At 37.0% G+C, this 25,633-nt stretch overlaps 1 protein-coding gene and 1 pseudogene across 5 annotated transcripts in view; one reads left to right on the forward strand and one right to left on the reverse strand.

Annotated features, from left to right (window-relative positions):
* Gart (phosphoribosylglycinamide formyltransferase, phosphoribosylglycinamide synthetase, phosphoribosylaminoimidazole synthetase) overlaps positions 1 to 24,729 on the forward strand; it is a 31,963-nt gene extending 7,234 nt beyond the window's left edge. For all 5 annotated transcript variants that reach the window (XM_076868709.2, XM_076868710.2, XM_076868708.2 and 2 more), the window contains exons 3-22: positions 1,648 to 1,743; positions 2,547 to 2,721; positions 4,124 to 4,235; positions 5,486 to 5,554; positions 6,129 to 6,254; positions 7,898 to 7,985; positions 8,107 to 8,192; positions 8,389 to 8,557; positions 9,319 to 9,550; positions 12,204 to 12,298; positions 12,960 to 13,069; positions 13,438 to 13,636; positions 15,060 to 15,311; positions 15,559 to 15,711; positions 17,954 to 18,160; positions 19,204 to 19,341; positions 20,118 to 20,248; positions 20,635 to 20,776; positions 21,722 to 21,837; positions 21,939 to 24,729. In XM_076868709.2, coding sequence (XP_076724824.2) covers positions 1,648 to 1,743; positions 2,547 to 2,721; positions 4,124 to 4,235; positions 5,486 to 5,554; positions 6,129 to 6,254; positions 7,898 to 7,985; positions 8,107 to 8,192; positions 8,389 to 8,557; positions 9,319 to 9,550; positions 12,204 to 12,298; positions 12,960 to 13,069; positions 13,438 to 13,636; positions 15,060 to 15,311; positions 15,559 to 15,711; positions 17,954 to 18,160; positions 19,204 to 19,341; positions 20,118 to 20,248; positions 20,635 to 20,776; positions 21,722 to 21,837; positions 21,939 to 22,130 — 2,888 coding nt within the window. In that variant the 3' untranslated portion in view covers positions 22,131 to 24,729. The remainder of the gene's footprint in view (positions 1 to 1,647; positions 1,744 to 2,546; positions 2,722 to 4,123; positions 4,236 to 5,485; positions 5,555 to 6,128; positions 6,255 to 7,897; positions 7,986 to 8,106; positions 8,193 to 8,388; positions 8,558 to 9,318; positions 9,551 to 12,203; positions 12,299 to 12,959; positions 13,070 to 13,437; positions 13,637 to 15,059; positions 15,312 to 15,558; positions 15,712 to 17,953; positions 18,161 to 19,203; positions 19,342 to 20,117; positions 20,249 to 20,634; positions 20,777 to 21,721; positions 21,838 to 21,938) is intronic.
* LOC143408679 (large ribosomal subunit protein eL31 pseudogene) lies at positions 11,233 to 11,581 on the reverse strand (annotated as a pseudogene).
* Positions 24,730 to 25,633: the final 904 nt, after the last annotated feature.

Below are 25,633 nucleotides of genomic sequence, written 5' to 3' on the forward strand. Positions count from 1 at the left end.
AATACCAACAATGGTTTTCTTTTGTTTGTTTGTTTTGTTTTGTTTTGTTTTGTTTTTTGACCTGGGAATTGAACCCAAGGATGCTTAACCACTGAGCCATCTCCCCAGCCGTTTTTTATTTTTGAGACAGGATCTCCTAAGTTCCTGAGACTATCCTTGAACTCAAAATTCTCCTGTCTTAGCCTCCCAGATCACTAGTTATAGGGATGCACTACTATGCCCAGCTTTTTTAACAATTTTCAGAAGGCAAAAAATAAAATATCTCCTTTTCTGGGATCTTTGTTTATTGAAGCAGCATATTTTATCTATATGCAATTGAGTTCATAGAGACAAGCCCATCAAAATCTCCCAAGTTGTCATAAGACTGCTGCCATTTGCAGTAATTGAGGTTAGATGGGTTCTCTTGCTACCTCTCCTGTATTGATTTGGTTGACCCTGCTTGATTTACTTGTATATGGAGATACTAACCCAAGGTGCAGTGTATTCTATCCTTTCTACACTCAGGTAGTTTCTGTAGATTGAGAACCTGACCTCTGAACTTGCAGAAGAGAGTCTTATAAATATCAATCCTCATGAAGTTCTTTAAACAGCTCTGCTGAGACCCTACCACTCAACCAGCCATACAATTCACCTCATATCAAATTTTTTTAATTTGTACATGTTTGTGTACGTGTGTATTGTGTAGAACTCCACAGTGAGTTATAAGCATCCTAAGTCTAAGGACTTAAGATGGCATTGATCATACTGCCAGGGCCTATAGCAATACCTAACACTTAGTGAGTTCTCAGTAACTCTTGAATGAAGGACATTAAGGACCAGTTTCTGAGTACATTCTGTGATTGGTTGTTTGTTTACTATACATTCAACACTGGTGATATAACCATGATTTACAGCTTTGTGGGAAGCTTATTGGTATTTTCATCATACCAATGATAACAGACAACTGAGCTATGTTACTTGCCAAATGCACTGAAAATAGAATTTCTCTTGGTGAACCTGTCATTTGTACCAATAAAAGAAAACCAAGAGATGAACACGGTGACCCACACCTGTAATCCCATCCCACTGGCTCTAGAAGCTGAGGCAGAAAGATCATGAGTTCAAAGCTAGCCTCAGCAACTTAGCAAGGCCCTAAACAATTCAGTGATAGCCTGTGTCAAAAAGGGCTGGAGCTGGAACTGGGGTTGTGGCTCAGAGGTGGAGCGCTCGCCTAGCATGTGAGAGGCCCTGGATTTCATCCTTAGCACCACATAAAGATAAATAAATAAAATAAGTATATTGTGTCCAACTACAACTAAAAAAATAAATATTTGAAAAAGGGGGGCAGAGGCCTATAATCCTAGCAGCTAGGGAGGCTGAAACAGAAGAATTGTGAGTTCAAAGCCAGTCTCAGCAACAGTGAGGCAAGGTGCTAAGCAATTCAGTGAGACCTTATCTCTAAATAAAATACAAAATAGGGCTGGGATGTGGCTCAGTTGTTGAGTGCCCTCAGTTCAATCCCTGGTACCAAAAAAGAAGAAGAAAACCACACTTAATAGCCTGAAATATAGTACTTAATTTTTAGTTAAAAGTTAGTTTACTAAGTACAGGACTTAGTTTACTGAAAAAGTGTTTTCATAAATGTGTGTTTGTGTTTTCTTTTCATAGATATCTCGATCACTGATCACACTGCCCTTGCTAAATTCTGCAAAGATGAGAAAATTGAATTTGTAGTTGTTGGACCAGAGGCACCTCTGGCTGCTGGTAAGTTTCATTTGTATTTATTAAAAAGGCAGATAATCAGAATTTGACTTCTAGAGGTGAGATGTTGTATCTGTTACAGATGAGGACTTTTAATAGTAGAAAAAGAACTTTGGTCTTGAAATTTATGAATTCTAGATTTTTCTTTTCCCAAATGTCAATAATGAGATAGGGCTCCAATTTGTAATCATGAGAAACATTTTATATATCTTTGATCTATTCTGGTGTCTATTTAAATACAACAAATACAACAAATTTTGCTGTTTTGTTTTTGTTTTTCGGTACTGGGGATTGAACCCAAAGGTACTATACCACTGAGCCACATCCCTAGCCCTGTGTATTTTTTATTTTGAGACAGGATCTCATTAAGTTGCCTAGGGACTTGCTAAGCTCCTGAGGCTGGCCTCGAACTTGCTTTCCTAATACCTTAGCCTCCTGAGTTGCTAGGATGCTAGGATTACAGGTATGCACCACTGTGCCCTACTCTTTTTTTTTTTTTTTTTCCTTAAAGTGTTGACCAGGTCAGTTTCAAACTTATGGGCTTAAGTGATCCTCCTACCCCAGTCTTCCCAGTGACTGGGACTATAGGCACGTGCTAACATGCCTGGTTTTTCTGCTGGATTTGAATCACCTCTTAGTGGCCTATTGCTTATAAGTAGTAGACAGTATGAAAAACTTAGTTATCCTCTGCCACCAGTTATCTACCTGCCTTGTATAAAGTGATTTGGTCTAATCCTAATTCGTATTCAGTCTAAAACTTCTAAAGAGAGATCTTTGGTCCCCTAACTGACTGTCTGCTTTGATAGGAATTGTTGGGGACCTGACCTCTGCAGGAGTGCGATGTTTTGGCCCCACAGCAGAAGCAGCTCAGTTAGAGTCCAGCAAAAGATTTGCCAAAGAGTTTATGAACCGACACAGAATCCCAACTGCACAATGGAGAGCTTTCACCAAACCTGAAGAGGCCTGTAGCTTCATTATGAGGTAGGTGGAAGGCTGCCTATGAAGGGGAGTTGTTGAATTAGGATATTTACATATAAAATCACTTTTATGTTGAAATATAATGGTTGGTTCTTAGGTTATCATGAGTTTATAATAAAATAATTATAAAAGAAATTATTTGTAGCTGAGGAGGTAGCTCAGTGGTATAGCACTTGCCTAGCATGTGCAAATCCTTGGGTTCAATCCCTGACACCACAAAGAAGGAAGGGGGCGTGGGGAGAAAGGAAGGAAGGAACATATTTTCAATAAATGTTAGTTAAGTTACCTTTTTCCAATACCAAATTTTTCCAACACCAAAATAAGATTATAAAATCTGTGACATTATAAAAAGATGAAATTTTAATAATTATTACTGAGTAGTTCCTGGGAGGGAAAATATGTTTAGTTTTGTTAAGTCATGCACTCTTTTCACAACCAAACTGAAAAGCACAGAGGTATCTTATAATATAAATGTTCTTGACTTTTGTCATAAATAATTAACCAGAGTGAAGAATCATCACTTGGTCGTCTGCCGCCACTGCTCCATCCTAATCTTAAAATTAAACATTCTTTGTTCTCTTATATATTTGGAAAACATTGATTGAGTTGGGATTGTGGCTCAGCGGTAGAGTGCTCACCTAACATGGGCGGGACCAGGGTTGGATCCTCAGCACCACATAAAAATAAAAGGCATTGTGTTGTGTCCATCTACACCTAAAAAATAAATATTTTGAAAAAAAAAGAAGAAGAAGAAAAAGAAAACATTGAAAATGAGTGAATATCATTAGACAAATCTTTGCCCTCTTTTTGTTGACATTCTCTACTACCCAATATGTTTTCCTTTCATTTGGGTCAAGTTCATTCTTTATTCATTCTTCATCTTACAGGGTTTCTTAGACACTGAATATTAATATTTCCTAGTAGCCAGATGCCTTGGGTAAGTAACAGTTTTGTTACTTACTTTGGGTAAGCCTTCTTCCAGACCCAGTCCCATTCCATGATTACTTGTCTTGGCTTCCAAAAATTTTCTGTGTCCATGCTTTTGTTGGTTTATACAGCCACATCTTTTACTTAAATGAGATTCACTACTTTCTGTCTTAAAGATCATTTCATGTCTACTCTATGCATCTGCTTATTCCTCTAGAGATTTTGCCTGTGTGATCTCATGGAAAGTGAAAAAAAGAATAGATAGATAGATAGATATAGTCTATGATCACAGCTATAAAGGAATGCTTATGAAAAAAAGTCCTGGCAGGAAGTATGTCAAGATGACTTTAGAATGATAAGTGATTTTTTTTTCTGCTTTTCAGTTGTTGCTACAGTATATTATTATAGAATCCTAAAACATTTTTAAATGTTGAGTTATAAGCATTTATGGGATATTGAAGATTGCTCTGCTTTGTAGTGCGGACTTCCCTGCTTTGGTTGTGAAGGCCAGTGGTCTTGCAGCTGGGAAAGGAGTGATTGTTGCAAAGAGCAAAGAGGAAGCCTGCAAAGCTGTACAGGAGATCATGCAGGTAAACTGGTTCTTCTGAAAGTTTCCTTTTCTATTCATACCAGATAAATACTCTTAAGTTACAAAATGTTGGGGCTATGATCATGGCTCAGTGATAGAACCCTTGCCTAGCATGTGTGAGGCATTGGGTTTAATCCTAAGCCCCGCATAAAAATAAATAGTAAATAAAATAAAGGTATTGTGTCCATCTACAACAAAAATATTTTTTTCAAAAGTTGGAAAAAAAAAGATTACAATGTGTACCTCAAAATAAGGAAACTCTGGGGCTGGGAACGTGGCTCAATGATAGTGGATACCTACCATGAGCAAGGCCCTGGATTCAATTTCCAATACACCACACACCTCCACAAACAAAGAGAAGGAAAACACAGCGAAGTTATTTTTTATCATACTATGTATTATAATTCATTTTTATAGAATAGTTCTTACAGATCCACACTAATAATTAAACCATAACTCATTCTGTTGAAGTAAGTTCTAACATCCTTTGTTTTCTGCTACTGAAAGGTAGAAAATCCTTAGGCCATAGAACATATATATCTCAAATCATTCATGAGGACTATCATCTTTGTCCCGCGTGTCCCAAGTCTAAGAGAAATGGAGCAATGAATATACTTTTTTCTATCGTGATCCATCTGGGTTGTTTTGATTTTACCCCCTTAGAGAAAGCTTTTGTAGGCATTTAGAATATAGTATATAGGCAAACATATACAGTTATAATTAAGATGGAGATTAAATGGTGATAATGAAAACAACTGCTTTTCCTCTATTCCAAATGGAAAACCAAATCTTCAGGTAAGTATTGGTAATGTGTTTGTTGTGCAGTTCATCTGTAGCATTGTGCATTCCACATCTTTGTCACGTTAAAAATAGGAAACACTCAAACATTCTTTTGAGTCTTTCAGAAAGGAAAAGAAAAAATCACATATTGATATAATACATAGTATGATTTGTAATTCAAATGGTGCAATGACAAAAATCAAGTAAAGGGCTGGGGATGTGGCTCAAGCGCTAGCACGCTTGCCTGGGATGTGTGCAGCCCAGGTTCGATCCTCAGTACCACATACAAACAAAGATGTTGTGTCCGCCAAAAACTAAAAAATAAATATTAAAATTCTCTCTCTTTCTCCCTCTCTCTCACTCTCTCTTTAAAAAAAAAAAAAAAAAGTAAATACTAAAAGCTTATAATTTACCAAGTTGTTTTTTGTTTGTTTGGTTTTATTTTGGCTTTTTGTTTAACCTATAATTTAGGATAAAGCTTTTGGAGCAGCTGGAGAAACAATTGTTGTTGAAGAACTTCTTGAAGGAGAAGAGGTGTCTGTACGTATATTCATCTTTTTTGGGATTTATAGCATATAAAAAGATGTTATCTGATCAGTGTACCCAAGAAAGACTTGATTAATCTGGTTGTTGCACCTTATACTATAACTTGTTCAGATAAAAAGGAATTTGTGTATGTTTAGTATTCAGGATACAAATGAAAAAATATATCTTTTTAAAATCATCTCCAGTGTCTAGTGGTGGCCCTTGGATTTATATTTTACATTATTGAGGTACATTCATGCTTTTTCTTTTACATACATTTTATTATACAGTAAGTAGTGAAATGTGTTCCCTTAAGTAGAGCTTTAATGCTTGCAAATTTCAAGGGAAAAGGGTTAAGATATTTTACTTGGAGAGTAGCTTGTTTTTTCCCTGATTTATCTAAAAAATTACATATCTTCTAGAAGCTGACTATATGAGATTTTCTATAGTTTGGAATGATTTATGCATTAATTTTTCTTCTGAAATAATTTTATGCAAAGAAGAGTTGAGGTACATAACTCACCTTCTTAGGTTATTTTTTTACCTTTTTTGGCATTTACTTAAGTGGACTATTTTGTTTTCTCCATAGTGTCTGTGTTTCACTGATGGGAGGACAGTGGCCCCCATGCCTCCAGCACAGGACCATAAACGATTACTGGAGGGAGATCAAGGCCCCAACACAGGGGGAATGGGAGCCTATTGTCCCACACCTCAGGTACTTCCCAGGGACTCAAGTTCCACAGTAATTGGGCTTTTCAGAGAGCTTTTAGATGATGCTGTTCTGTTTTGACTTCTTTCTTTCATATGTTTTTGTAAATTCTGTTACTAATCAGCAATTTGATTATTTTGTTGTTGTCATGTTTTGTTTTGAGACCATGTTCCCAGGTTGGCCTCCAACTTAAGATCCTCCTGCCTTAGCTTCCCAAGAGCTGAAATTGCAGGCACATGACACCATGCCTCACTTTATTACTTTCTATTAAATTTAAAATATCTTTTCTGGTTTCTAAAACAACTCTTCTAAAAGCCTTTGAAGAACAAAAATTGCCGATTTGATTTTTTTTTGCACCAGGGATTGAACTCAGGGACACTCGACCACTTAGCTACATCCCCAGCCCTATTTTTGTATTTTTTATTTAGAGACAGGATCTCACTGAATTGCTTAGCACCTCGCTTTTGCTGGGGCTGGCTTTGAACCCATGATCCTCATGCCTTGGCCTCCCGAGCCACTGGGATTACAGGCATGCACCACCATGCCCAGCCCAATGATTTTTTAACTTATCTATAATGTAGTGAGTAGATCCTTCTTTCCCCTCCTCTCTACACCCAATTTTTAACCAATGGGAGCCTTGTACTTATAGTGTGAAATTTTTCATCTCTGGATATCCAGGCCCCAGCACATACACAGGATGCGTGTGTGTGGGTTGTTTTGGTGATACTGGGATTAAACTCAGTGGCTCTGTACCACTGAGTTATGTCCCCATACCATTTGTTTCTTATTGTGAGACAGAGCCTCAATAAGTTGCCCAGGCTGGTCTGAACTACTGCCTACTGCCTCAGCCTCTCGAGAAGTGGGGATTGCAGGTATATGCCACCATGCCCAACTTCGTTTTTCATTATTGAAGCTATAGAGCTTCAAAAATATACACACTGAACCAAGCATGGTGGCAAAAGCCAGTGACTTGCAATAGGATCACAAATTTGAGACCAGCTTCAGCAACTTATCGAGACCCTATCTCAAAATAAAATAAAAAGGGCTAAGAATGTAGCTCTGTGGTAAGGCACTATTAGGTCGTAAATATTAGTCATCATGTAAAATGGTACAGACTTTTTAGGAATACCACAAAAAAATAATAAAAATGGAAGGTGCTTTAATAAGTTACTTTACTTAGAAATATTGATTAGCACTGATCTTTGATTTGGCAAGGAACATATAATGTAGCCTCTGCATGTGATAATTTATCAGACTCAGAGCATTTATTACTTAAAATTAAAATTTATATGTATTTGCTAAAACATTGAAGAATTGTTAAAAAGAACATGTGGTATGTAAGCAGTGAAAGTAGACAGTATATGTCTTTGAATATGGGATATATTTTAATTCTTCAAGTTCTTCTCTCCTGTTCTGCAAAAGGGGTTGAGGATATAGCTCATTGGTAGAGTGCTTGCCTCACATGCACGAATCCTGGATTCAATCCCCAGCACCACAAAAAAAAAGTCTAAAATATCTACTTGATGGGGATGTGTTCAACCTTCTCAGGTAGTAAAAAAATAATAGTCTTCATTGTTGTATATGATACCACTTACAAGTTGAATTTTTAACATAACATTTATCGTTAAAAATTTCTATATATTCCCTAGGTTTCTAAGGATCTGTTACTAAAAATTAAAAATACTGTCCTTCAGAGGACAGTAGATGGCATGCAGCAGGAGGGTACTCCATACACAGGTGAGCTTCTTGATATTGACATCATTTATAGAGCAGCTGTTTATTTTCTGTTTTATAGTGATAATATAATGTCTTCATTACAGATTCTTTTTTAATAAAGGGATTTTCTTTTTTAATGAAGGGATTCTTTATGCTGGCATAATGCTGACCAAGGATGGCCCAAAAGTTTTGGAATTTAATTGCCGTTTTGGTGATCCAGAATGCCAAGTGAGTAACAGTCATTAAACTTAATAAAGTATTTCTTTGGCGAGGTTGTGTGTCATCCTAATCTCAGGATTTTTTCAGCCTTGAAATAATTACCTTTGAGAAACACATACAAGCTCTACTAATACCCCAATGAATAAAATGTCTATAAAGAAAATTAAAATTTATATCATTTGCCATGTTATTTGTGTTTTTACAGGTAATCCTCCCACTTCTTAAAAGTGATCTTTATGAAGTAATTCAGTCCACCTTAGATGGCCTGCTGTGCACATCTTTACCCATTTGGCTAGAAAACCACACTGCCATAACTGTCGTCATGGCAAGTAAAGGTTATCCTGGAGCTTACACCAAGGGTGTGGAGGTAACAGGTGAATAAGGAATAAGAGGTTGAATTTCAATGTGATAATTAACTGGTGCCATCAGGGACCTCCCTCCCACGCAAATGCTTGCCCTTGCTAAGGGTGTGAAGCCATCAGAAACCCTTCAAAAGTTTTTAACATACTACATTGCTAGTTGGATATGTCATAAATTATCCAAAATGACTATTTAAAGAACTGCCATCTATTTGTCTTCCCATATAAGGAAACATAAGTAACCCAACCAAATTTCCACAGTATTCCCAGTGTAAGCTTTCACTTCCACCCTCCCAAAGTCAGGGTGTTAATGAGACATAGGAAAGTGAGAGGATCGTTAATGTAAACTACATCAACAAGATATATTTAAGACATGGTCTCTGAATGATTACAGAGGCATACAACCTTGAGTGGTTTGACCTCATAATTTACAGTTAGTCATCAATGTAAATGGCACAGACTGTTTTGGGGAGAAATTGCCTGATAGAAATTTAAACAAAGAAGAAGAAGTTGAATACAGTGGTGCACGCCTGTAATACTAGTGGCTCTGGAGGCTGAAGCAGGAGGATCCCAAGTTCAAAGCCAGCCTCAGCAACTTAGCAAGACCCTATCTCAAAATAAAAATTTAAAAATCCAGGCAGGGGATGTGGCTTCTTCCCCACCACCACCACGACTATTCAAACCCAGTACCAAAGAAAAACCTTGTGGAAATGGTAAATCACTCCACAGTGTGAAATATGGTAATTTGAAATCCTGCATCAAATCTTCTCTTACAGGGTTTTCTGAGACTACAGCTTTAGGACTAGAAGTGTTCCATGCAGGGACTACCTACAAAAATGGCAGAGTGGTGACCAGCGGGGGAAGAGTCCTTACAGTAACAGCCATTCACGAAAACCTTATATCTGCCCTTGAAGAAGCCAAGAAGGGACTCACTGCTATAAAGTTTGAGGGAGCAATTTACAGGAAAGACATCGGCTTTCGCGCCATAGCTTTCCTTCAGCAGCCCAGGTAAAAATCTTATGAGGTAGTTATGGTACGACTTCAGAACTACACTGAGTGATTGTAGAACATTCTGTTACTCCTGTACTGTTATACTATATCATTTTTTCTCTACTGAGCTATTCTTTATTCTTGGTCTATGTTTTTTGAATCATATCCCAGCAATGTTCAAATTAAGTGGAAAATCTTCATGGTGGTTCCTTACCTGAAACGTTTAGCAATATCACAGTGATAGTAAAGATTTTTATTCCACGTAAATTTTGATACTCTCATCTTGTCTCTCATTTTAAGCTATTACTAAAGTGTATGTTTTTTCCCCTTATTGAATGATTTACTTACATGTACAACTGTTTCCTTATAAAATCAATAAACTATTGATTGCAGCATGTGGGGCTTTTTAATTGGCTGTTGTTTTTGAAGATACCAGGCATTGAACCCAGGACCCTTTTTTGTATTTTATTTATTTAAGAGACAGGGTCTTGCTGAGTTGTCTATGGCCTCTCTAAATTGCTGAGGCTGACTTTAAACTCGAGATCCTCCTGCCTCAACCTCCTGAGCTGCTGGGATTACAGGAGAATGCCACTGCACCCAGCACAACATGTGTTTTAGTTAAGAATATTACATTTGCTTTTGTTAAGTTCATCTATGAGTAATATATTTTAGAACAAAAAAATTTTAGCAATTTAATTCAAGCTATACTATTAGAGCAAATTTTTAGTATTCAAACCCTGGAATATTTTTAGAATCCATGATATAATGCCATGCTAAAAATTCATTTCTCATTTCAAAACAACCAGATTCCATGGGAATGACCTATTTCAAAAGTACTACAATCTTGACTCTAGTCTGCATTCCTTAAGTTAAAAATGAAAATGAGATGCCACAATGCCAGTTACTGTCTGAAAAAGTTTTTTAAACCAATAGGACTTTATTTCTTCTCTGAGAGTAAATTTGGGCTGCTGACTTTGAATTAACTGCCAGTTCTCTCAATTTTAGTTGTTACCCTGGCAGCTTGTTTCTGATAAACCCTTACATACTTCTTCATCTATCACTCCAACCCATTAAACCAAAGTTTTTTGGTTTTGTTTTTTTTCTTTTTTATTGGTACCGGCGATTCAACTCAGAGGCACTTAACCACTGAGCCACATCCCCAGCCCTATTTTGTATTTTATTTAGAGACAGGGTCTCATTGAGTTGCTTAGTGCCTCGCTTTTGCAGAGACTGACTTTAAACTCTGGATCATCCTGCCTCAGCCTCTGGAGCTTCTGGGATTATAGGCGTGCACCACCATGCCCATTGAAAGTTCTCATTTTTACAAGGCAGAACTACTGATTTCACAATGCAGATGCACAAACTTGATCTGTAAAAATGATGCACTGAGTATCATTATCTGGTTATGCTTTTTAAATAAGTTTAATCTTGTTCTTACTATCCTCAACTATAAAGAAATTGATATGGTTACATTAAGAATTCAGTTTGGTTATTTAGGAATATTTATGTAGAGTTACGTAAACCCTAATTTTTACTTTTTTCTTTTGTGGTGTTGGGATCACACCCAGGGCCTCATATATACTAGGGAAGCACTCTACCACTGAGCTTCCTTGCCCTCCCACCCCAAATTTCACTTTTTTTTTTTTTTTAACAGTTTTATGACTTTATTTAACTATCAGCAGTTAGTTCTCATCCACGTTTTATAACGTTGTAACATTGACATAGGTTACCAAAGTATAGGGCTTGTTTGGTGAATCTTCATCCTCATTACATTTTCTGGATAATCGCACACGAATACGATATTGGACATTTCTTATTCCTTTGGCCCAGACAGCTTTGTTGAGCCTGGTATCAATGCGCACATCTGGAGTTCCCATCTCTTTCATGGCAAATAAATTTCCGGATCTCTTTGAGGTCCTAAGGAGTGTGCTTCTTGAAGCCCACTCCATGGATGCGCTTGTGAATATTGATGGTGTATTCCCACGTAACGACCTCGTTGATGGCAGAATGGCCCTTTTTCTTCTCGCCACCCTTCTTTCCGGGAGCCATTCTGCCACGCCCAAGTTGGAAAGGAAGGGCACAAAGGATTGTCAAATTTCACTTTTTGACTTGGTTCTGACATTGCCCATACTGAAGTTGAACCAAGAAAGGTTGTAGCAAAATATCAGTGAATTTAAGAGCTAGCAAGTTGCTGTGTAATGGATAGTTTCAATTTCACAAGATGAAAGTAAATAGAGGTGGATGGCAGTGATGGTTGTATAACATTATGAATATTTACTACCACTATACACTTAAAATGGTTAAAATGGTAAATTTTATTATGTGTATATTACATCAAAAATTTTCAAAGAATCAAGATATTTAGCAGCCTGTAAAAAGTACTTCTAGAAGAAATGGGTGATGAAGTTAGAGCAATGGTTCACAGCAGAGATGATGCTATGGAGTCAACTAAGTAAATTGTGTAAACATTTCATTTTCCAGGGCTACACTAAACTAGATCAGTCAAATCCATTTATATGGCTAGGCATTGACTATGGAAGATTTTAAGCACCCGAAGGAATGTGAAAATCACTTGGGATAATTTCTGCTTTAAGTACTATTTTCTACTATTAAAATAATTTTTCCTGGCATTAAGGTGATGTTTTGATTATTATTGTTTCCAATTTCTTAGGGGCCTCACTTACAAGGGATCTGGGGTGGACATTGCAGCTGGAAATATGCTGGTTAAGAAAATAAAGCCTTTAGCAAAAACCACCTCCAGACCAGGTAAGTCAGATCCTGTACTTGCTAATTTATTGACAGGTGTGAGTTAATTTGGGCTTTATTTAAAAAAAAAAAAAAAATTCAAGAAGGAAAATAATTTAAAAAAAATTGGGGCCTTTATATTTAAAATAAATGCTAGATTCCTTTAAATCTTGCCCTACTTAAGGTAAACCCATAGTCAGCTACCTTCCTTTTTGTTTTTGTTTGTTTATTTATTTACTTAGGTACTGGGGATTGAGCCCAGTGGTACTTTACCACTGAGTTCTATCCCCACCCTTTTTTATTTTTTTATTTTGAGACAGGGTCTTTCTAAGTTACTTAGGGCCTCTCAGCCTCCCAAATTGCTAGGATTAGAGGTATGCACCACCACACCTGATTTATCTGCCTTTCTGTCTCTAATATTAAGTAAAGCACTTCTGTGATGTTATTACTTTTATTTCTTTATATCTTCCTTTTTTTTATTACAAACTCTTTGAAATCATTTAATGATCATATTTCAAGGCCTTTTCTCCCGATGTTATTACTTTCTTGATCAGTTCTTGGAGCACATGCTGCTCCCTCCCATTCTCAGTTTCCAGGCAGCTGTTTTAGAAGTAGCAGCATGAATATTCATGTTTAATTGATCTGTCATAATGCAATAAGTAATTAGTGTCGTCTGCAATAGGCTGTGACGTAGATCTTGGAGGTTTTGCTGGTCTTTTTGATTTGAAAGCGGCTGGTTTCAAAGATCCTCTTCTGGCTTCTGGAACAGATGGTGTTGGAACCAAACTGAAGGTAAACACTGTTGTGTATAAAGATTTTTTGTGAAAGATGAGAGAATTTACTGCATATCAAAAACATATTTTTTCTCTTTAGACATACATGAGCTGAAAAGAACTATACCAAAAAACCATATGAATAAAATGTTTATATATTTCCAACAACAAAATATTGTTCTATCTTTGAGTGGAAGGGCAATTTTAGGAAATAAAAAGGGATAGTTTTAGACCACATTGCTTATCAAAATTTAGTGTTATTTTGTCTTGAGATGTTAAGAGTATCTGGCCAGTGTCACTGGTTTTTGTTAGCCTCATGGATAAATCGACAAGATGCAGTATGGCAGTTATTCTCTGATGTGAAATGTGAATGTTTATTTTTTATAGATTGCCCAGCTGTGCAATAAACACAATACAATTGGTCAAGATTTGGTTGCAATGTGTGTAAATGATATTCTGGCACAAGGAGCAGAGCCCCTCTTCTTCCTTGATTACTTCTCCTGTGGAAAGCTTGACCTTAATATGTCTGAAGCCGTCATTGCCGGAATTGCTAAAGCTTGTGAACAGGCTGGATGTGCTCTCCTTGGTATGATCATCCATTTTAACTTTTTTTTTTTGCAGTGCTGGAGATTGAACTTAGCACCTCACACATGCTAGACAAACACTCCACCACTGAGTTGTGCCTCCCAGATCCTGATCATCCATTTTAACCATAGGTGCTCCTTCTTATTATATATCAGCCTTGTATAGATGTCAGGATCAATGTCAGAATAGGTAGTGAAAGAGACTGTATATCACAGGATGTGACAAATGAAATATAGATACAACTGTTGGAATTACTCTTGGATTCTGGTGCCCTCAATGCCCCCTTGAGGGTTTATTCCCCAAATTCAAACTCCTGAGTTGTCAGGCAGGCTTATTTTTCTCCCCAACCTCTGGCCACTTTTTCTTCTACTTCATTCTCAATAACTTCAACAGATAGGCTTGTGGATTATTCCCGTTTATTGTCCCCACAGAAAGGCAGATGGGTCTTGGTATTCAGTATTTCAAACCATATTTGTTCATAGAAGTGACAAAGAATAAAATGTTCCCAGGTTTTGTAGAAATACTGCTATCTATATGGACTTTCTAGCAAAATTAATTTGTAAGTGAACAAGAATGAAACAACCACTTTCATATTATCATTTCTGTGAACAAGTCAGATCCAAAAGCCAACAAATTGCCCTTTAACCACTAGCACAATTTCTAATTTGGCATCTGCTTGCCTCTACTTTCATATGATATCATCATAAATTGCACTATTAAACTTTATAGGCCAGGGCATTTGGAGTTGAGGCACTCTTGGTTAAAATTACTTCTCCATTAACTAGAAGATGGTATAGATGGAGTGATTTTTAAAGATCAGATGTCTATGGAATATTTCTTAAGCTAAACTGATATAGAAATGAAGTTATATTCAACTTAGCATTCATCCTATGAAAGTAGTGATATTTAGAAGCTACATATAGACTTGCAGAGGTATTGACCTTTGTAGAAATTAGTATTTCCTCTGAAATCATGCTTGGTTGCACATTCTGTGAGCCAGCTAATATATGTGGTTATATACAGGATATAACCATGTGTTTAACTATTCATGTTAAGATTTGCTGTTGGGGCTGGGGTTGTGGCTCAGTGGTATTGTGCTTGCCTAGCACATGGGAGGCACTCAGCACCACATAAAAAAATAAATAAATAAAATAAAGGTATTGTGTCCAACTACAACTCAAAAAAAAAAAGAGTTGATCGTTGATTGGAGCTAATTTTTAAAAAAAGAGGGGCTGGGCTTGTGGCTTAGCTGTAGAGCACTCACCTCGCATGTGGGAGACCCTGGGCTCGATCCTCAGCACCACATAAAAATAAATAAGTGAAATAAAGGTTAAAAAAAAAAAAAGAATATTTGCTGTCATTGTCTCCTAAGCAAATGTATAAATATAATGTGATTTTTTTTTTCTCTTGCCTTAATCTGCCAGGAGGTGAAACAGCAGAAATGCCCGACATGTATCCTCCTGGAGAGTATGATCTAGCTGGTTTTGCTGTTGGTGCTATGGAGCGGGATCAGAAACTGCCTCACCTGGAAAGGATCACTGAAGGGGATGTTATTGTTGGAATAGCTTCATCTGGTCTCCACAGCAATGGATTTAGCCTTGTGAGGAAAATTGTGGCAAACTCTTCCCTACAGTACTCCTCTCCAGCACCTGATGGTTGTGGTGACCAGTCCTTAGGTAAATTAATTCCTGCTTGGATATAACTAAGTAGTCAATTAGTGTGTTTTGTGTCTCATTACTGAAAGCTAGAATGGAATGAATTACATTGCCCTGTGATTTACATTATCCTGTGATTTTGTTGCTTGGGCTTCATTATAGAACTGGTATGTCTTTGCAAGGTCATACTCATTGTTCATTTCAGAATTGTTTTATATTTTAATTTTTTACCTATAGGCTGTTTTTGTCTTATTTCTTTAATCTTCAGGGGACTTACTCCTAACTCCAACCAAAATCTACAGCCGTTCTTTGTTACCTGTCATACGTTCAGGACATGTTAAAGCCTTTGCTCATATTACTGGTGGAGGACTACTGGAAAACATTCCCAGAGTTCTCCCTCAGAAATTTGGGGTGGATTTAGGTAAGTTTACTGAAGGGAACTTTTGTTCAAAAAAACCACTGGGGGGTGGGGAATACACTGTGGGACAAACTCCAGGTAGTTAGTGCACATATGATTATAAGTGGAAACTTGTTAATCATTAAGGTTTCGTGGAGGAAAACTGGGATGAACCTTTTCTACCTTTTTTTATTATCCATATTTATGAGTCATGTCACTGGCTTATGTAAGGATTGAAGTGCTATAAGCTGGAGCCCTACATGCCAGGAAAGGAAGTAATAACTGTGAAGTAGTCCACACTAGAGAGGAAAGAACTAGGGAATAAAGAAGGGAGAAACATTTGAGAATTAACTCTTGCCTAGAAAAGTCTCAAGATCCTAGTTAAGCAGGTGAGTAGATGGCAACATCACTAACACAGGACGGAGAGTATGGAGCAGAAAGTGAGGTTACAGTGCTTAAGATCTTCAGTGAGTCTCTTCCAAGGCAACTGAGCAAAAGTTGAGATCAGACCAAAGATAAGTCGGGAGGTTGTACTCACAAAGCTATAGTTACAGCCAAGAGAGTGGAAAGAACCAAAAATATCCCTCAGAGGAAGAATTACTGAAAAGAACTGTTAGAAGTAGGAGCTAAACCACGTGAAGTATGGTCATCAATCCCAAGGATTTTTTGGTGCAGCACTGGAGATTAAACCCAAGGCCTTGTGTATGTTAGGCAGTACTCTACATTCCCAGCCCTCCTATTTTATTTTGAGACAGGGTCCCTCTAAGGTACTAAGGCTGGCATCAAACTCGAGCCTTGATGTTCTGAGTTGATAGGATTATGGGATGCACCACTGCACCCCACTGCTATTGGGTTCACTATTGAAGGCATAGTGAACATCATGGTAGCTAAAATCTTTTGAACTTAACTTTTAAGAATTGACATTCCAGCTGGGCGCAGTGGTGCATTGCATGTAATCCCAGTGGGTCCTGAGGCTGAGACAGGAGGATTGAGAGTTCAAAGCCAGCCTCAGCAAAATCATGGTGCTAAGCAATTTGGTGAGACCCTGTCTCTAAATAAAACACAAATTAAGGCTGGAAATGTGACTCAGTGATCAAGTGCCCCTGAGTTCAATCCCAGGTAGCCAAAAAAAAAAATTTTTTTTGACATTCCCAACTAATATAAATGTAATTAAATCCAGTACGGGAGAAGATTCGTAGACGTACACTGCATAATACAAATTAACTCCATAGAATTAAAACCAAGTATCCTGTAGACATATCAAATAAATGGGGGAAGCTGATAGTAAACCTCATTATTTAATAAAAAGCTATATTCCTTTTTATAGGAGCATCATAAACAATTTCATTCAGTATTGTTTTGGGAAATCAGATCCCATAACTATAGACTCAAAAAAATCAACCAAATTATTTCATTATTCAGAAGTTTTGTGTGTAGGCCTAAAATTTTTACTAGAGATTTTTGTTGTATGATTTGTGATAATGCATGATATATTCTTATAGCAGACCTAAGAATATAAATTTTAAAATAAATGAGATTCAGGGTGTTGATCATAATCCTTTTCTGTAGCATGACTTTTCTCAAATGATGTATATATTTCCTTTAAGTCTGTGTATAAGCCATCTACTTTTTTATGATACTTAGAGTGTATTTTTGTCATTGCTAAGATCCAACTAATGGGCTGGAGTTGTGGATCAGTGGTAGAGCGCTTGCCTAGCTCATGTGAGACACTAGGTTCAAACCTGAGCACCACATAAATAAATTAATTAATTAAAGGTATTGTGTCCATCTACAACTTAAAAAAAAAAATGCATTTAAAAGAAGAAGAAAAAAGATCCAGCTAAGTATTCACTAGAGATTAGTATGCCAGTCTCTACTGGAATTCAGCTACTATCAATCCAACCCATTAAAATGGCTTTTTAAAATCTAATGAGTTAATGCAGCATAAAACCTCATTGAAGTGTGATTGTTGGCCAACTGTTTCAAAAAAAAAAATGCTATGAGGGCTGGGGTTGTGGCTCAGAGGTAGAGCACTCGCCTACCATTAGTGAGGCACTGGGTTCGATCCCCAGCACCACATAAAAATAAAGTAAAGATACTGGATCTATCTATGACTAAAAAATAAATATTTTTTTAAAAAGTGCTATGAATGTCTAAAGTATAAATGGATGCCCAAAACACAAAACTTCTGAAAGTCCAGTTTATAGTTTTACTTGATATAAAATAACAGAGCTATCAGTTAATCATACAACTTGCTGGTTTTCAGATGCCCAGACGTGGAGGATCCCCAGGGTCTTCTCATGGTTACAGCAGGAAGGACAACTCTCTGAAGAAGAGATGGCCAGAACATTCAACTGTGGTATTGGAGCTGTCCTTGTGTTATCAAAGGATCAGACAGGGCAGATTCTAAGTGATATTCAACAGTGCCAGGAAGAAGCCTGGGTGATTGGCAGTGTGGTTGCATGTCCGGAAGGTAACTCCTTCTTTGGTTTTAGACATATAACCTTAAATATAACTGAGCCCTGTCTCATGAGTTTTTAGCCTACCTTTCGTTCCAGCCATTGCTATGGCATCTGTCTTTACCCAGGTGTATCATGACAGCACCCACCCCAGTGATAACACATGCCTCTTAATTTTCACCTTGAGACTCTTGACACCTCTGTGTAGCATTCCCATGTGCACAACAGAACCCTGCAGTATCACTTCCCAAAGGAATCTTCCTGCATGTAAGCCCTTATGGCTCTGCTTTGTGGTTCAAAATTCAAGAACTAATGAGTGAATGCCCTGGCTAATACTGTTTGTTATTCGAGACTCTTACTAGAATTTGGCAGAGAGGCAGAAAATCCAGTCAAATAGTAATAATGATGTTAGAGCTTGTTAACCTTGCTTCTATTGACCTTTCTTTCCTCTGGTGTATAAGTTTCACTTTTTGGCAGGTTCTCATACTAGAAAGATAACATTCTTTGGCTCTTTTGACAACAAAAAGCCCTCTCGCTTTCATCATTCTATATCACATCTTGGAGTGACCTTGCTAGGCCACATACCTTCCACAAAGGCCAAGAACTCATAGCATTATCCTGAATGGTCTCACTAGGAAGATTTGGGGATTAGAAGCAGAACATTGGCAGGCAGTAATATATCCACCATATGCTCCAACGTAGTGATGTGGTTAGAACTCCTAGTTGAAGTAGATGATTACACATGTTTATCTTCGGGAAGTTTTTGTAAATGCGTCGTAATATTAAGTGTTACAAACCTGTTAAATGTTTTAGTCCTTGCGTATCTTATTTTCAAAATAAATTAAAATATTCTAAAGTTTTCATAAAATATTTTTCTTTCCTGGGGCTAGGGTTTTGGCTCAGCAGTAGAGCGCTCGCCTAGCATGTGCGAGGCCCTGGGTTCAATCCTCAGCACCATATAAAAAATAAAGATATTTTAAAAATAAATTTTTCTTTCCATTATTCCTGTAAGTTCACAATTGTTCTTTACTTATTTTGGGGTGTATTTGTAATGAAGGTTCCCCTCGTGTGAAAGTCAAGAATCTGCTCGAAACCATGCAAATGAGCAAGTCAGTGTCAGTGAACAGCTCCTTGAAAAATCACTTTTCTGCCCAACCAAAAAAGGCAAGAGTGGCTGTCTTAATATCTGGAACAGGTAAGACATGGCTTCTTCTCCAATGTTGAGCTCTAGAGCTCTTCTCTTCCTCCCTGACCACCCAACCAACACAAAGAAACCTCTTTCAGATTGTAAGGCTACTATTAGCAGAGTCTGGGAGAGAGAGAATTATTAAGGAGTGCTATCATTTCAGCTTCCTTAGTCTTCCCACTTGTGAATTTGGGACAGCTCCCTAAGCATAAAGTAGAGGACGTGAGAAAGATGGTTAGAGAAAGACTAGAAAAGATAGAAAGGATAAAAATTCCAACTTCTTTTTTGTATTATAGTTTTGTCATTGCAAAGTCTTAAAATATTAGAGGGTTTTTTACTGTTAGTAGTATTAAGAATAAGAAGCTTATGTTTGACCTTTGTGGATAAGGGGTAAAATAAGAGTATTGTATTCTCAGATAGGTATAACATGATTATTTACCTCTCTTATAGTTAACATTATTATGAACATGCTTGTAAATATGTTTTTGGTTTTTGTTTTGTGTGTGTGTGTGTGTGTGTGTGTGTGCTGAAGAGATTTAATTCAGGGCATTCAACCCCCTTAGCCAAGATGTTATTTTGCAGGAGCAATTATATATACTCTAGAACCTGCTTTTCACAATATCCATTATCCCAAGAGGAGTAGAATTTAAAAGCCTCATGTATTGTCAATCTTTTCTAAGACATGTTTTCAGAGAACTTAACCACTCCCTATTCAATGTAGAACATATCTTTTTTTTTTTTTTTTTTTTTAAGAAGAGTTCACTTTTTTTTCCCTCCCTTTTCAGGATCAAACCTCCAAGCACTCATAGACAGTACTCAGGATCCAAATAGCTACGCCCACATTGTTGTTGTTATCTCCAACAAAGCCGCAGTGGCTGGTTTAGATAAGGCAGAAAAAGCTGGTATCCCAACCAGAGTAAGTTCTTGGGAAAAATACTAGTCCTGTGGGCTATTTTTGTTTGTTTGATTGATTTTGGGGGGTGCTGGGAAATTCAACTCACAACCTTATGCATGTTAAGTATGATATCTACAGAGTTAAACTCTCACTCAACCACATAGGCTATACTTAAACCTCATAATCAGTTCTCATAGGACCGTATCTCTGTGATTTACATGGCCTTTAGACTTCTGCTTTTGGGTGGGTGCTGGGCTCCCCTTTCCACTTGATCCTGTGCATTGCTCAGTAATTCTCCATTGGGTATGTCTTCATAAGGAGGTGTAGTGTGGTAATGTAAAGGTTATGTTTTAGATTATTTTGGGTAACTGATTGAAAAAGTTGTATTTATCTTTTTTTTATCACAGGTAATTAACCATAAATTATATAAAAATCGGATAGAATTTGACAATGCAATTGACAAAGTCCTTGAAGAGTTCTCCATAGACCTAGTCTGTCTTGCAGGGTTCATGAGAATTCTCTCTGGCCCCTTTGTCAAAAAATGGAATGGTAAGCAAAAGTTGTTCAGTATTGATTGAGAAATCTAGTGCAAATGGACTCCAGAATAGTCAACTTACCATGCAGTAGTGAAATACTGTGACATTTTACTTAACACAGGTCTTAATTTCCTTTGCTTTAGTCCAAAAGATGACCCAATGATGATTTATTAACCTGTTTTCTATCAATTTCTTAGGGTTACTATAATAAATTACTCTTTATAATATAGTTTAGTTTTGTTCTAGATTACTGCAAAGATAATATTTCGTCTTCTAAATTAGTATTCAGAAGACCCTTTTTACTTGTTTTAGAAGGAAGAGAAAGTAATTTCCTGTATCCCAAAATGAAGAGGCATCCTCTCCTATGAGACACAGACCATTGCCAGAAGATGGCAAAAAAGATGTTGCCAAAAAGCACCTACTATCTTGTGTCTTTGCCTTTTTTTACCCAAAGCTTTGACTGTATCCTGTTTTCCTTTTCTGTGTACATATTTGGGAAATAAATGAATTTTCTGTCCAAAGAGTTTGCTTTCTTAGGTGAATATAGTTAGAACATTGGTGTCAGTACATAAAACAGGCAATTCCTTTGGTGATAATAGACACACAAAGCTAACTAATCCAGCATCTTGACTGGTGGGCACACCACATTGCTATTAGAAGTCTTCCATCCAGCTTAGACCTTCCCTCCCCGCGTCCCCGCTAGCTCCCCATCACTGCAGATTCCTGTTCAGAGTTCCCCAGCATGCCTGTGACTATGCAAAGCCTGTGACTATTGCTAGGGCCTTCTTGGACAAGAACTGTATTTCCCTTTGCCTTATTTCCATGTTACACAAAGAAAACACCCATCTTGAAAATCCAGCTCCTATTGACTTCTGGTTCTAGGCAAGAAAATATATATTCTTTTAGCAGAATACACAGGATTTTAAAATTCTGACCATTATGCTTTCTTAATTTCTAGGAAAAATGCTGAACATCCACCCTTCCTTGCTCCCTTCTTTTAAGGGTTCAAATGCTCATGAGCAAGCCCTGGAAGCTGGAGTCACAATTACTGGATGCACTGTACACTTTGTAGCTGTGAGTATGTGTTTTTTCTACCAAAGTGATAGGATTAATATTTAGCTATAAACTGTGCTGGCTAGAAAGTAAGGTTTAAAACTTTGATTTTTCTTTTCCAGGAAGATGTAGATGCTGGACAAATTATTTTACAAGAAGCTGTTCCTGTTAAGAGGGGTGACACTGTTGCAACTTTGTCTGAAAGAGTAAAATTAGCAGAACATAAAATATTTCCTGCAGCCCTCCAGCTGGTGGCCAGTGGAATTGTACAGCTTGGAGAAAATGGCAAGATCTGTTGGGTCAAAGAGAAATGAAGCCTCCTAATTTAGGAATGGAACAAGTTTTGAAAGAGTTATGACTATTTGCTTGGTGCCTTTTATTCGTGTACTTAACCTAATAGAAAAACTGCTAACAGAAAAAGACTTCACCGATAACCTCATTCACCATTTTTTAATAGAGAATCATTAAAAACAAAATTTGTGCAGGATATCCTAGACATCTCCCATGATCTTTCCAGTTTTGCCTGTTTGGAAGATTGTGTTTATAATCAAACTAGTTATTAAGAATTCTGTTAATTTAATGGGCATGCTGGCATGTATTATGATTCCAACAACTTGGGAGGCTGACGCAGAAAGATTGCAAATTCAAAGCCTGTCTTAGCCACTAAGCAAGATCCTGTCTCAAAATAAAAAGAACTGGATATGTAGCTGGGTGATAAAGCACCTCTGGTTCAATACCAGTACCAAAAAATAAATAAATAAATAAAAATCCCCTTAACTCAGAGCCAAACAAGATACCGAACTTATCCTCTTTTTCTTTTTCTCACCAGTATCACCTCTATTTTTTATAAGTTACATGTTCTGTGATCTTTGACTATATGCTTCAAAGCCATGCTGGTGCCTACATTGTCATTACATTTAGTCATGGAAGTATAAAGAGATTCCTGGAGCATCACCTGGGTACTATTCATGTGATTGATTGCCTGATGTGTGAAAGTATCCAACCTCCTTCTGACCAAGGTCAAGTGAATATATTGTGTGTATAATGATTAGAATCAAGACTTCTGGTTATCCTGGTCATAATTTATAATGTCAGGATTTCTGGATCGCTCCCATTTCTAAGGGATACTCTACTTGGGACTTTTAATATCATTAAACATTCCTCTAATTATTGACACATTTATGCTCTTATGAATCACCAGAGGATTAAAGGAAGAGTTCAGTTACTTCCAGATAAAAGTGTAAGACTTTAGTCACATCCTCTATGTTTTCCATTTCCTTATCAATTAAAGTGGGCAAATATCTATCTCATAGTCATTTTGATATCTAGCATGTGAAGTGCTAAGAACAGTGCTTGGCAGAGGGGGAGGCACTCAGAGGTTAGCATTTATTTCATAGTTTCTCCCAATTATAAATTCAGTATTCAAAGAATACATCTTGAGCAGGGGAGGGCAGTCATTTCCCATTCTGGATGTGCATTTCTGGAAGGGAAAGGTTCAGGGCACCATATTGGACATGTACATGATTTACACAGAAAACACCAATCTTGGTACCACATTTCTTGGCTGTCACAGCTGAGTGAACAAGCTGCCTGCCATCTTTAAACCTCTGGGCAGGCTAAAGTGGATGTGACTTAAGATCCTGTCTGTACAACAGGGTGCACCCTCCTGGAATTGTACTGAGGACCATGTTTCATAAAATTCAAATTTAGAACAACAGCAAACAATTAACAGCCATTTTGTACAAAAAATAGTAAAAACTAGCATTAGAGGGTCAAGATAAGTGAAATAGAGTCCAAACATAATTAAGCACATGTATAATGCCAAAAAGTATAAAGAAAGTTGAAAGATGTAAAAGAAAAAGTTATTGGGTAAAATCATACTGTAATACAAGCAGAGGCTGATATCAGGATGGTAAATTTGAAAAGTTAATATAAACTTAAAATCTTAATGTCATTTATGTCTGTCTGTCTTTTTTGGTACTAGGGGTTGAATCCAAGGATATTCAACCACTGGATCACATCCACAGCTATTTTTCATTTTGAGACAGGGTCTTCCTAAGTTCTTGGCTGTTCTTACCCATGCTTCTATTTATTTTTTTTCTTTATAACTTTTACATCAGTTTAAATGTGTTTTTGTTTTTGTCTTATTTCTGAGGTACTGAGGATTAAACCCAGAGGCATTTTATCATTGATCTACATCCCAAACCCTTTTTCAATTTTTGAGACAAGGTCTCTAAATTGCTAAGGATCTTACCAAGTTATTAGGACTGTCTTGAACTTGCAATTCTCCAGCCTCTCAGGTTGCTGGGATTACAAGCATACACCACCTTGCCTGGATTAAATGCTTTTCATATACTTTGACTTTGTTTTCAGATTTATAACAGGTCTTCAAATGCATATATATTTTTAAATTTTTTATTAAAGTAGTACCCACATAAGTAAACACTCCAATTTTCACAACGTAAACACATCTGAGAACCAGCACTCAACTAAAAAAACATTGCCAGCATTCTAGAATCATCCTTCTTATCCCTTCTAGTCATCACTCTTACCCGACTTGCACCTCAGCAAAGAATACACTCCTCTGACTTCTAATTTGTTTTTCCTGATATTAAGTTTTATATAAACAGGACCCTACAAGGTGTACTTTTCTTGTTGTTTTTGTATCTGGCTTTGGTTTTGTTTTGTCTGTTTTTTGTAATTGTGGATGGACAGAATGCTTTTATTTTGTTTATTTTTATGCAATGCTTAGGATCTAACCCAGTGTCTCACATGGGCTAGGCAAGCACTCTACCACTGAGCTACAACCCCAATTCATGTGACTTTGTTTGCTTTTTTAGTTTTATGAGATTCATATTGTTGCATATATTTGTAAATAATCATTCTGAATATGAATACAGCACAATTTATCCATCCTATTGATACCAGTCTGAGTGTTTCCAGTCTAGAATTACTATTACTGTTGCTATGAACATCCTTGTCCATGTGTATTTGGTTCATTTATATTCACATTTCTATTATATACATAGCTGGAAGTATAATTACCAGGATAGGGAGTATTCATATGTTCAGCTTTAGCAAATACAGCCCAACCTTCTCCCAAAATCATTGGGCCAATTTACACTTCCACCAGCAATGTGAGTTTAGATTATTCCACAGTCTTGCCTAGCATATGGTTTGGTTCTCCACCACCCATTTTAACCACTTTTGTAAGTGGATACTGCTTTCACATTGTTGCAGTTTACATTTCCCAGTTGGCTATGAAACTAAGACCCTTTTGATGTATGTTTGACCTCTTTTCAGATCTAGGTCATCAAGAGCAACTTTCTGAGAAGTAAACTTCTAAATTTACTGCATTTTTTATGCTATTGTAAATAAAATCACTTTAATTTCCTTTTCAGATTGTTTACTGCTAGCATATAGAAATATATTTTGACCTTATATTCTGCAACTTTTCTTTAGCCCTTAATAGTTTTCTTTATTAGTTCTTTAGGGGATTTTGTATATAGAGTAATATCTGCAAACATAGGTTTCTTTCTTATTTGCATGCCTCCACTTTCTTTTTCTTGTTTAATTGCCCTGATTAGATCTTCCCTTATAATGTTGACTAGAAGTGGAGAGCTCTAACATCCTTGTCTTTCTTGGCCATAGTGGAAAGGTTTTAGTCTTCCACCACTCAGTGGGCTTTTGTAGATGTAATTCTTCTCAAATGTTTCCACTGGGCACAGTGGAGCACACCTGTAATTCCAGCAGCTCTGGAGACTGAGGCAGGAGGATTGCAAGTGCAAAGCCAGTCTTACTAGACCCTATCTCAAAA

This window comes from Callospermophilus lateralis, chromosome 10, assembly GCF_048772815.1.
Source record: "Callospermophilus lateralis isolate mCalLat2 chromosome 10, mCalLat2.hap1, whole genome shotgun sequence".
Classification (NCBI taxonomy): Eukaryota; Metazoa; Chordata; class Mammalia; order Rodentia; family Sciuridae; genus Callospermophilus; species Callospermophilus lateralis.